This window comes from Hydra vulgaris, chromosome 04, assembly GCF_038396675.1.
Source record: "Hydra vulgaris chromosome 04, alternate assembly HydraT2T_AEP".
In the NCBI taxonomy this organism is placed as follows: domain Eukaryota; kingdom Metazoa; phylum Cnidaria; class Hydrozoa; order Anthoathecata; family Hydridae; genus Hydra; species Hydra vulgaris.
In genome coordinates, this window is record NC_088923.1 from 45,150,001 (window position 1) to 45,163,856 (window position 13,856).

Below are 13,856 nucleotides of genomic sequence, written 5' to 3' on the forward strand. Positions count from 1 at the left end.
TCTTTGGTCAACATGGATGAATATGCTTACAACCAAAGGCTCCCAAAAGCACGTGCGAGGTATTATTATGAAATTAACAGTATTTAAACTACAGTGTTTTCTGGGCGACCTAAAATGATTTCCAACGTTAATGAGATCACGGTCAAATTAATGATTGATCTAGATAAAAGAAAGAAAGCCTATTACCGATAATATTCTCTGTTTAGTTTTCTTGTGAACCTCCGCAACATGGATATCTCAGAGATCACTCGCAGTGCACAAAAACTTGTTGACTGATATCCTACTGATCTCAACTCTCACTTAATGAACGAATGTCTTTATTTTGGAGCTTTTATTCCGATTGAGATAAATGATGAAAACGGCAAACGAAACCTCCAGCTTTGGATCTTTTAAAACTAATTAAATATATAAATCTTAAATCAACCTTCTTTAATATTGACGTAGCCCTTCAAATCTTCTTGACCACCGCTGCAACAAATTCTTCTGTAGAACGTTCATTTTCAACATTGAAAAAGATCAAAAGTGTTCATCGCTCAACTACAAGTATATATACAGCATCAAAAATACTTATAATATAAAGAAATCTTTATTAAATATCTCTTGAACAATAAAAATCTTTTTTTTTATTTTTTTATTTTAGGTGCCCCAAGAAGTCCTAACGGTCTTGTCACAGAGCACCGCGGAAGTGCATTTAACCAGGAAGTTCACGCCTCCTTCCTTACCGTGACGCAAAAATTTGTCCAGAGCTCGTTTCGAACCTTGATCTTAACTAATTGCAGACTCCTTTATATTCCAATTTTTAAAGTTACATATAATTCATTCTTTATTTAATTCATTATTTAATAAATTCATTCTTTATTTAATAAGTCATTAACGTCTTTCAGACCCTTCTATTGTTCAAACAGAAAACTGGGTGTTGGATTCCATTGACCTTGAAGATATATTATCTGTATTTGCATGCTTAAAATGCAGAAAAAGGTGTTTTAAAACCTATACTAATTGCTGCGTATTGTTAAAAATAAATAACGCACAATGCTTGTTTAAATACAAAAGAAAAATATTAGAAAGCCATAACAATTACAAAGACTTTTTTATTTTAAACCGCTGTTAAATTTGAATACTAGGAGGCCTAGAAATAATAAATAGGAATACTAGGACCCAGAAGGCCTAACGTGGCGGGGGGCCAAGAAGTACTTAACCAGAGCCTAATTGTTTTTACCATTTCGACTAAAACTTTTTTTAACCAGTTTTGTGGTAAGATTACTAAAAGAAATCTAGTAAAATAATATTTTACTGTTAATGCTTGATTTTAACAATCAGGCTAAGCTGGAATAGTAAATAGTAATAATGGGAAACTTATAGCAATTTATAAACAATGTTGATATCACATGCCCAGCCAGCATTGTGATGTTGGTTCCGTGTAGGAACCGTACGGGTTGTCAACTGGGACCCATGTGGGTAGCCCTCAGGGGTCCCGCGGGTTTTTGTCCGCGGTTTCCATCCGGGTTTTTGCCCACCGGGTTTCCGGTATGGGTCCCAAATAAATCTCACACCATTAACCCGTAAGAGCCCCATATAAGAAGCCTTCCGGGATCCCAGCGGTATTTGGCTGCGGTTTCCATCTGGGCTCCAGACGGAAACCATTGCAAATTTTACAAAACTACTTTAAAATTTTTAAATATAAAAAAGAGAAACTATATAATATTATATGTTTATTTATTTCGAATAAAAAGTACATTACAATTAAATTTTTATTGAGGAACTTTCTAAACGATTCTGTAATTATGTATTGTCTGTCTTCACGGTTGTCTCTGAATAAAAAGCTTTTAAATCGTTGTTAAAACTTCTTTAAGTAACTCTTTCTCGATACAAAATCTTGTTTCAATGAGTGCTGTAAAAAAATAAATTATATTTTATAATGCTATATTATTATATTTATACTTTAATATTTTGTAAATTTTAATAATTTATACCTAATACTTTTTAGATAAAAATCTATTTTCTCACAATATTTTAATCGTAATAGTTGGAGGAAATATTATCATCAACTATTAAGTTGGTAATCTCAAAAAATTCTCTTCATGAGTCACCCAGTCATTCTAATAAACAAGACTGTATATCATTACTATAATAATTAAATTTACAAACTTTTCATAATTATTATTTATTAAAACTGCAGACACATTCTGGTTGTTTCTGGTCAATTTTAATCATCAGCATGCAAATAATGCCAACAGTCATTGTTCATCTATTGCAAATCATCATTCTCAACTCTTATGCTGCAAGAAAATGGAGAGAAAAAATAAGTATCATACCTATAATTACTAGATATAATAAAACTTATATAAACATATATATATATATATATATATATATATATATATATATATATATATATATATATATATATATATATATATATATATATATATATATTATATATATATATATATATATATATATATATATATATATATATATATATATATATATATATAAATATTATATATATATATATATATATATATATATATATATATATATATATATATATATATATATATATATATATATATATATATGTATGTATATATATATATATATATATATATATATATATATATATATATATATATATATATATATATATAACTTATACAAACATATATATATATATATATACATATAATTTTTTATTTATTTTATAAATCTTTCTTTAAAATTGAATAGCATTAAAAATAATGAATTGTACAACTTTATCTTTTGTTGAATATTGAGTAAAAGTTAGCTAAGAACGGCGGAAAAAGAAAGGATCATTTATGTGTTAAAAAGGCGGAGCTGCCAATGCTTTGTAAGAGGTAGAGGTCACTGACATCATTAAGAATCCTATACATATGTTTGAATAAGGGATTGCTGATAGGTAGTAGTGATTGCGGTAATTAGAGCGAATGGGAATCTGTTGGGGCTTCTGCTATTGGTGCAAGGTAATTTAGTCGTTATCGGATGGTATGCGTCAGCAACAATTTTTTTAAGGATATTAATACAGGTCTTGTCTAGTAATTCTTTCAATTCAAAACAAGTGTTGAAACAGCTCAAGTTGGTTGCATCAACTCTAATGATGTTTAAGGCATTTTTGTGGAAATGTTGTATCTCTTTTTTTGTCACAAGACTGCAAGAGGTAAGAACTGGGGCACTATATATCATGAGACCAATAGCATAAAGCCTGTAGACTTTCAAAAAGTTGGGCTGAGTGTGTCCGATTTGCTTAAGGTGCTTGAGTAGAAAGGTAATAATTTTATAGTGTTGTGCACTTTTATCCATTATTCATCCCAATCAAGATTCTCATTGAGAAGGATTCCAAGGTATTTGTAGCTGTAGACAATTTTAAGTTCAGTATTATTTAGTATGGAAGATGGTAGAGCATAAGTGTATGAGCACCTGGCATTGTTTCTAATAATTTAGTATATATATAATAAACAATAAAAACTAATAATATAATTTTAATAAAAAACTTGTATGTATATATACAGTGGTGTACACTAGCGGTCGCCCGATGGCAAATGCCACCCAAATCTTCCGAAGGGCTACTGGAAATAATATTTTGACGCAGTTTAGTCGCCCAACCGGGCGACTCGATTTTTCTTTCATTATTTCAATAATTCTATAAGCAAAATTTATGCGTCCAAATTTAAATTAAGCAAAATTTATGCTTCCAAAATTAAAGAAGATGACTTTTATTAACATAATAATGCAATAACGTTTTGCATATCTCGATATTAAAGTTTGTATTCCATTTTTTCTATTATTAATTAGAACAAAATAAATTTTTTTTAGCATTACATTGTTGAAACAATGAAATACTAGTTTATGTTTAATTATTTTAAGAACTTTTTTTTTTTTTTTGTAAAATAATTTAGAAATATTTTTAAGCCTTAGCGGAAAAATAAATCCGGCATTCCTAGAAGTAGAAGACTTGGTTATATGGTAAAAAAACTCCCGTAGTCTCAGTTAAAAAATCAAAACGAATCAAAGTTTTTTTGAAGAGCGATGATAGCGAAGATGATAATGATACAACTATAATAATTGATGATAATAACCATTTTTGAATTTCATTTTTTGTTTTATTGCTTTCTTGTAAAAGAAAAATCATATTTATAAAGACTTTGGTTTTAAATTATTTTATTTGTAATAGAAGTGCCTATAGCAAGCCAGAAAGCTAAATTCATTCATGCTTACGTGAGCTTTCTGAAACTAGAAGAGCAAATTTTATCAATAGTTTACAATAATTATTTTGGTTAGGGGCCATCCATAAAGTATGAATAACACAGTAAAACCACTGATTTAAGACTCCCCCTTGTACGCACCTCTATGCTTTCAATGACCACCCCTTTCTGCGTACGTATGCTTTATTTATTATTTAAATATTATCTTGTTGTAACATTCTAAGAGAAATGATAAAAACCAAGTTGCGTTATTAAAAAAAAAATACATAAAAAGTTTGCTTTTATTTAACGTCTTTTTGCTACCAATCAAATTACGTTGCAAAAAATAAAAAACATTAATTTGAACAATTATCGCTCAATTTCCTTTTTCTCTTCTTCTTATTTTTAAAGTAATCCTCATTAAATATAAAAAACAGTTGTGGCAGTAAGTAAAATCAAAAATATTGTTTTAAAAAAATCAAGTTTAGGAGAGATTGTCAAGACTTTAGTATATATGAATTACACAAAATGCGAATTTTATTGAAAAATGGCGGTGGTCGACTGTAAACATTGGCGGGCGACCGAGATTAGCTAAATTATTACTCTCAGTCGCCCGCCGGGCGACCGACCAAAATCCAAGTGTACACCACTGATATATATATATATATATATATATATATATATATATATATATATATATATATATATATATATATATATATATATATATATATATATATATATATATATATATATATATATGTATATATATATCTTATACTGCTGATTTAGATGAGCAGAGTGACGTCATACTGAAATAGCCTGCTGCTGGGGGCTTCAGTACATACATCGACTGACAAATAGCGTGGCTCACAGTGGAGTGCTGTTACATCAACTTAGGGTTTGGGATGGGGTAGTAATCTTTTAATTCATTATTCTTTGTTTTTTCTTCTTTTTCTAAAAAAGCCGTATAGATTTAGATAAGCAAAAAAAGTGAGCAAATGCTTACATAAATATGCTATAGTAGATCTATATATATACATATTTATATATATATATATATATATATATGTATATATATATATATATATATATATATATATATATATATAAATAAATAAATATATATATATGTATATATATATATATATATATATATATATATATATATATATTTAATAATATAATATATATATGTATAATATATAATATAATATATATATATATATATATATATATATATATATATATATATATATATATATATATATATATATATATATATATATATATATATGTACATATATATATATATATATATATATATATATATATATATATATATATATATATATATATATATATATATACACACATATATATATATATATATATATATATATATATATATATATATATATATATATATATATAATTAGTTATCTATATAATCTGTGTAAAAGGCCGCTTGAAAATATTATTTTTTGGAGGTAGCTTGAGATATCGTTGTAATAAACAGGAGGCCATTTTAACATACCATTTTGAGATTCGCTTATCCATTCATTGATAAAGGATCTTGTATGACGTGCTCATCAATAATAAGTTTCTTCTTGTATTCATTTAATGACATTCTATAATGCTCTTCGGCTTCAATGTTTACAGAAACGTTTTCTTCCCACGATGCCATTGCTCTTAAAAATATATAAACTAATAATACAAATCATATTATCAATATTTATTGAGTTTATGATAAACAATTTCTTTAAAATATGTTTCTTAACATAAGATAGATTTTTTATATTAACATATTTTGAAAAATTATAGTTATTGAAAATATGTTAATTTATGATATGAATATGAAAATATGTTAATCATATATATGTGATAAACAATTTGTCATTTATTTGAATACCAATCGTATAGATGAAAAAATAATTACCTATGTACTAAAGTTTCGTGATCACCTTCAGACGATTTTTTTTTAACGACAAAAATAATTGAAGTGCTTCATTAGACATAATTTTAAAGTCATCCAATGTCATTTTGATTTAAAGTGTAGCAATCATTTAATACTGTTTCTGGCATGCTTAAATATCCTTTTCGACGAATAAACAACAAAAATTGGAAAAAAGTGTTATCAGTAGTCAATACTTTACTAATTAATACAAAAAATTAGAAGAGCATAATTGCTTGTTTACTTCGGTTAAATGTTTGCTTACCTTCCAAAATTTTGCGCATGTCAGCTATCCAATTCCGCAAATCGTTTATTATAACTATAATTTATACGCATTGTATTGTTTAAATTTATACAAGTTTTCTACTCAATGTTTGACTTTTAAATGGTGATCACTTAACGAATTTTATTGAAATTTTGTTTTACCCCAAATGGGCCCAAAAAAAGAAACCCGTCAAAATTTCAGATTTTTTAGCTTACTTCATTTCCAGATGCAAAGTTTTGCGTGATTTTTAAACCATACGGTACCCATTTAGAAACCAGAACTCACGCCCATCTAAACACTATTCCCTTAAGCCCAAATAAAAATCGTACGGGGCCGTTTGCTATTGCTGACTGGGTTTCTCATACATTTGAATTTATTATGAATTTGATTTGTTATGTTCAATTACATGACATCAAACTCTTTGTCACCATGGCTAAGGATTGATATAATTTTTAAAACTTTTACACGTATAACATTATATTTTTTGTATGACTATTTCATAGAGCTATATAATAATATAATGCCATATGTGCAGTTACAAAGTTAAAAGATTCTAAACACTATTCAATTATGATATAATTATAATGATAATGAAATAATCAATAACATATATTATAAATTTAATAACTTTATTGTTACGATGTGGTTACAAGCTAGAATATGTTAAACTAATAAAATGCTCTCTCCTCCTATGCGCTTTATAATTTACCACTGAAATGCTATTGTATAAATAAAATATTACTCTATTGGATAAATAACGTACATACACATTTCATTGCAACATGGTAGAACAAACACTTAGTTAGTTAACATTTCCTAAACCTCTTTCATACTAGCAAAATTGTTTATTAAATGAATATCTAAATATTTCTAGTAAAGTATTTACTCATATTTATTATAGATATTTCAAGACAGATTAGTATTTAAAAAAACATGGTGCCTTAAGAGAAGCGTCTTTTTAAAGCACGTCTTTTTAAAAGTTTCTTTTTTTTATTTAATTTCTTTAAAATCTTTTAATGAAAACAATATCAATAAAACTGTTTTTGAGATTACGCTATCATCGAAACACGCTACCATAATACCATTCGTGTCCCATCTTCTAACCGGCCAAAAACCATTCACGGAAATCCCATAACAATCCCAGTAGAAATCTAGATTTAGTTTGCGGCATTATCTTACACCATATGGGACCCATTTGGAACCTAGATCAAATCCTAGCCCTAACCCAATCCTAATAGTTCTTGCTCAATTCCAGTCAACCCTAGCTGGCACCCAGTTGGAATTGTTAACTAGGTAGCAACTTTCACTACATATTATTTCATTTTTTTCATAAATATCAATAATAAATAATTTTTATAGATATCAATAATGAATAACTTTTATGAATATCATCAATAGATAATTTTTAATAAACAATTTATAAAATGTATATCAATAATAAACAATTTTTATGAATGTCAAAAGGTTTTACGTATACGGAAATTATATTATATATAGAGAGATCTGTGGTTCAACGCCACCTGTTTTATAAAATCGATAAGGAAGGAAGCGTGAACGTCCTTTTAAATGCTCTTCCCCGGTGCTCTTTAAAAAAACCATAGGGGCTACTAGGGCATCTAAAATTAAAAGAAAAATTAAAACAAAAATATATCTAGAATGAAGATGCCATTTAAAATGCACTTAAAATGGATTTTTTATACAAGTACAAAATAATCGCAATTTAATATTCATCAATAGTGAAAACAAGACAAAAATTACGATATTGTTATCATATAACAAAATTTTTTTTTGTGTAAAATGTAATTTTTATGTACCTATAATAGTCTATTACCCTCACTAAATAATTTTATTTTTGACCAAATATATATATATTATTTTTTGACCAAATATATATCAGTATATACAAGCAAGTCTTATTTGCTAGCAAATATGAAAATGAACTTAAAACTGTTGATGGTAATAAAACTAGCAATATTTCAAATTAAAAATATTAAAGTATTTTCAGTTTGAAATATTACAGTAATAAATACAACAAATCATTTTAAAGTACACAGTAACTTCCTGGTTGAGTTTTTGAAAAACCAAAACAGTTGTATAACGTAAAGAACTTTGAAGTTTTTAAAACAGCTTGTCAATTACGCTAAATATTAGAAAAATTTGGCGTTAAGAATTTTGAAAGTAAAACAAACAATTAATATTTCTGAAGCTAAGCTAATGTTAATTACACAGAATAAAGAAATTGTTACTGAATGCTCTATTTAACATACTATTCTTAAAAAAAAGGTCAAAGATTTTTACCTTCAAAACTTATTTGAGCTTCTTTTAAGGTAGTTCTTAAAACTTAAATCTTTTATTCAATCTCTTCTATTATTTTAGATTCAACACAATTTATACATTTATGTTATAATAATGTTATAAAAAAATTTAAATCTAAATTTTTATCAAAAAATTACCTAAAACTTTTTTGTTCTTATTTATGTTTTTAAATGCGGCCGTGGTGCAGTGGTTAGAACGCTTGCTTTATAAACAGGAGATCTAGGTTCGAAACGAGTGCTGGGCATATTTTCGCGTCACGGTAAGGAAGGAGGCGTGAACTTTCTGGTTAAATGCACTTTCGCGGTGCTCTGTGACAAGACCGTTAGGATTCCTTGGGGCACCTAAAATAAAATTCAAAAAAAAAAAAACAACCTTCAAAACTATATTTATTTACAGCTATTTTCTTAAGCTAGGTTTTCTTTTCTTTTACAGTTTCCTAATATTTTTTTCAATTTTTCTTGTTTCTCAAGTGCAGTTAATTGAACTGTAGCTATAAAATCCAAACATAATACTACTACTGCTTGTTTACACTTTCGCTTACTTCGAATGTTTACATGGGATAAAGAATGACTTCTTTTAAATCTACCTAGATTCTCTCAGTATCTATATATGAATTAGAATAAATGTATTTTGGATTACTGTTAACAAATGGCAATAATAAAAAAATTTTGTTTAATAATTTAGATAATACTGATGAAACCATGATAAGCTCTAGCTGTTTTTAATGTGGCCGGAGATCATAGTTTACTGAAACAAAATATCATAGAAAAAATATATAACACATACCATCTAAGATCATGATTAAATGCTAGACTGTCGTATGTTAAGAATGGTAAGAGAAAGAGAACATTCAGAAGCTGCATTACATGGGTGGCATAAGGTAGAAATACTACCATTATGATTGAATGCTTTTTACAATATTCAATTGCTGAAAACTTACGTTCAAGATAAGGTTATCTTCAGTTAAAAAATAGGATTACCACGGTGGTTAGGCTGGTTTTGTTTAATAAGAAAAGTGTTTTAATCTACAAAATTTACTGTTTCATTCAACTAGACTAATGGGCAAATCTACTTATTTAAGGAGTAGAATTGTCCAGAAAATGAAGACGCTTTTTTCTATGGAAAATTGAAAGACGAAGCAAATTCCAACACCATTCATGTTACAGACTAAGCATAACGTTTTTCCTTATTCAGTGAAAACAATCATGCCCAGTCTTTTAAGAGTTCCCTAAGTAAATAAAAAAAAATGGCAAATTGTAAGGAGTTGACATCTTTAATGCGTTTTTGTGCTGCACTAGTATGACCCCTAAAAGTCTTTTGTATTACTTAATTAAATAATCTACATAAAAGTATTCGATAAAATTTTCCAATGTTGATTAGAAACGGATAAGATGAATAGTATAAGTAAAGTTTCAGTGTTGCTTCTAAAAGTCCAAAGTTTACCGCAGCTTGATTGTTCCGCAGCGAAAAACATATTTTACATTGCCCAGTTTCCTAGAGCAACTCTTCTTTTTAGCTAGTAAAAGTTCTCGTATTATTATGTTACTTATTCATAATTATTGCTTATCATTATTATATATTATTAAGTTATTTACATACATGAGGCTTCATTAACCAACTTTACACAACGTGTGTTACAGATTTAAAACATCATATTTCCACACATTTTTTATTTCTTGTTTGCGGTTATATCTTTTTTTTTTAACTTTATCTAAAACATCCATGTTGATAGTTACAAAGCTACAATATGTAGCTTTTGAATTGATACAAACTTGTTTTTGAGTAATATTTAAAAAGGAAACTTAAATAAAACTAGTTTAAATGTAAATAAACCTAGGTAATATATTCTACTTTTTTCTCAGCTCTTATAAATAGTTTATTTTTGGAGATAGCGGTAGTGCTTCATTTTACCCTTCTTCCATCGTCATCTTTATCATTTTGTCCCATAATCCTCTATTTTCTTAAATATTAAAACTAAAGAAAAACGCTGAAAATTAAAAAAAAAACGTTCACAAACTTGATTGAAACTAATATTATTTATGTAAATTTTAACAACTCCTTTAAAAACGCGGAATTGATGCAGTTACTTGTTTATTCACCTAGTGTTGCAACGAAGCAATACTTATTAAATAATTAAAAAGATACGAGCTAAAACACACTTCACCTATAATTTTTATTTATTTGATCAAGTCTGATTCTATTAATAGTATTATAAATTATTTGATCTTTTAATGTTGCAATAAATTGAGTTGCAACAGAGATATTTTTAAAAATACATTAAACTAAATAATTTATATTTATACTCACACTAGCAATAAAATGCTAAGTTGCTACGAAAAATTTTTTATTTTGATTAAATGAATTAAACTTTTAGAAGATTGGTTACATTTTAGCTATGGCTAAACATTTTATGCTGTTGTTTTTGATTCGAGGAACATTCCGTGAGTCTAGATAATCTGATATATTTACCAGTTTTCATTTTTTTTCATTTTTCTGTAAAAAATGACTAAAATATCATGTTATCGTTCCGTCATTTTGTAAATATTGTTTTGCGCTACAAACAGGTAGCTAGTAGTATAAACCTTGAAATATAGGTATACTAAAATAAAGAACAATATTAATGAATTCAATCTTAGTAAACATCAAAATAAACTCCATTGATTCACGCCGATTCACACTCTTTTTAAATCATGCCCAATATATCCAGAGCCGTGGCTAGGCTCTCCTACACCCCTGAACAAATCAGTTATTTTTTCCTAAATATTTTTTTCATTTAATGTACTCATAACTTTATTCCTAATATTTTGTTTATAGTTGGCAAAACCTCTGCGTTTGTAATACAATAAAAATATATAACTTAGAAATGCCTTTACAACGATAAACTTACTCTAAAAAATTGTAGTAAAGTCTTATTCATATACTTTTTATAGACGTATCACAGCTGGATTAAATAGTTTTATAATTTTTATGTTCAATTGTTGAAACAAGTTTGTTTAAATGCTTAAAAAATAATAATATTACGTATAATAATGTTACATATAATAATATTACATATAATAAATCTAAAATTTTTTGCACATTGATCTTATGCAAATGGATTCTAGTCTAAAATTTCAGATGAAATTCGATTATCTTACAAATGTATGAAAATCAAATTTTATCTGAAAATAAAGATTAGAATCCATCTTTTTTGACAATAGTCTTCTGTAAAATTGTTTAGAACAAGACATTTTATTGAACTTGGTTTTAAATTATCCATGGCCATTTTCTTATCAATAACTCTATAGAAAATCTCAATTAAACTATTTAGCAACATGAGAGTATCAACTAGTTTACGCTTTTTAGCTTCAAAACTTTATGTTAAAATTTTCATTATGATAATTTTCATTAAATGAAAGATATTAAAAAATCAAATGTAAGTATTTTTTACAGCTAATCCTATAGCTTGAGTTTTAATAATTTTATTTAATTAAAGCTCCGTTGAAACTTTTTCAATGGTATTTATTATTGAACCTAATGAAAATCCACTTCAAAAGAATGTCTAATAACGTTCTTTTGAACAAGTTTTATTTTGATAATAATAGGGATTTGAACCCTAATATCTTTTTAAACTTAATGTGAGAGAAATAAAAAAGGATTGCATATTTGAAATCAGAATGAGGAATACTATAAGAAAAACATGTTGCATGCGAAAAAAAAGTTCAAAAGTAAAATTTTGTTGGCCTGTGCTATTAGTCAAATTAAAAGAACTGATACTTTCATGATTATAAATGCATACTTCATGTCCCCTACTTAATTAGTCTGTTTTGTCTAAAAAATGAAAAACTTGGAATATTTGTTGTGAATGATTTTCTTCTCTATTTTTCCAACTTCATTGTCAATTAATAATTCATCAAACTTGTTGTTTAGCAATGTTACATTAGTATACCAGCAAAAGAGATGAAAGTATTTTTTTGTCAATTTACTTGACACAGATTTTGCAGACTTTATTTCCTTGAATACCATATCAAAAGGGCTTTTTGATAATTCCTTCTATAGCAAATTTTCTGTTGCATTTTTTCCGTAAATAACTAGTTCGTTCTTTTGTTTCCTTTTGACCTCAGTTTGATCTGGATTAATGTACAATTTTTGAAAATTATTCAAGTCTTCAGCTTTATTGCAGCTTTCAAAACTTCTACTCCGTTGTTGGATAGTTCTACTAAAACAGGTCTGCTTAGTGGATCCCTCCTGGGTTTGAAATGATTATATTTTTATTTATGATTATTTCTCTAAATAGATTAGTAACTAATTTTTTATTGAACTTTTTATTGATTTTAAAATCAATCTCCTTTCTTATTTGCAACATTTCAAAGAAAATAACAATCTTTCTCACTTCCCAATATCTTTATTTAAGTTGCCGATTGCCCTTATGGCTTAAAGCTCTGATTTAAACTAATCCTCTCATTGCATTTGAGGCCTAATTTTTCAGGTTACTTATAATTTTATTTTCTTTATCTAAAACTGCAAGACAATTAATCAGATCATTGTTTAATATATATATGTGTATATATATATATATATATATATATATATATATATATATATATATATATATATATATATTTATATATATATATATATATTACAAAAATTTATATATTAAATATACACACATATATATAATTATATTAATATATATATATATATATATATATATATATATATATATATATATATATACATATATATATATATATATATATATATATATATATATATATATATATATATATATATATATATATATATATATATATATATATGTATATATATATATATATATATAGTATAGGGCTAGCATACTTTCAAAATAAACTATTTAATGACATTGAATCTTTTAAACTACGTAAAAACCAGCATAAACTGACTGAAAACTGCCCTAATAGTTTTATTACTTTAAAAAGAGTTAGACACAAAAATGTCTTAACTCTTTTTAAAATAAAACACCGTTCAGCATCAGCTGTAAACACAGGCGTGACCAAAACAATCTCTATCAACTTTGATACTTCAGAAAATGTTTCAACCAGGTTATTTTCATGCATAATTAGGATTAATTAGCATTAATTGTGCCGATATCTCT

The 13,856-nt window shown here is 26.6% G+C and overlaps 1 protein-coding gene across 1 annotated transcript in view; it reads left to right on the forward strand.

Moving 5' to 3' along the window:
* The first annotated feature begins 11,036 nt into the window (after positions 1–11,036).
* Positions 11,037–13,856, forward strand: part of LOC136079829 (uncharacterized) — an 82,956-nt gene continuing 80,136 nt past the window's right edge. Inside the window, exon 1 of the mRNA XM_065796433.1 lies at positions 11,037–11,178. Within this exon, the coding sequence (XP_065652505.1) occupies positions 11,133–11,178 (46 nt within the window). The 5' untranslated portion in view covers positions 11,037–11,132. The remainder of the gene's footprint in view (positions 11,179–13,856) is intronic.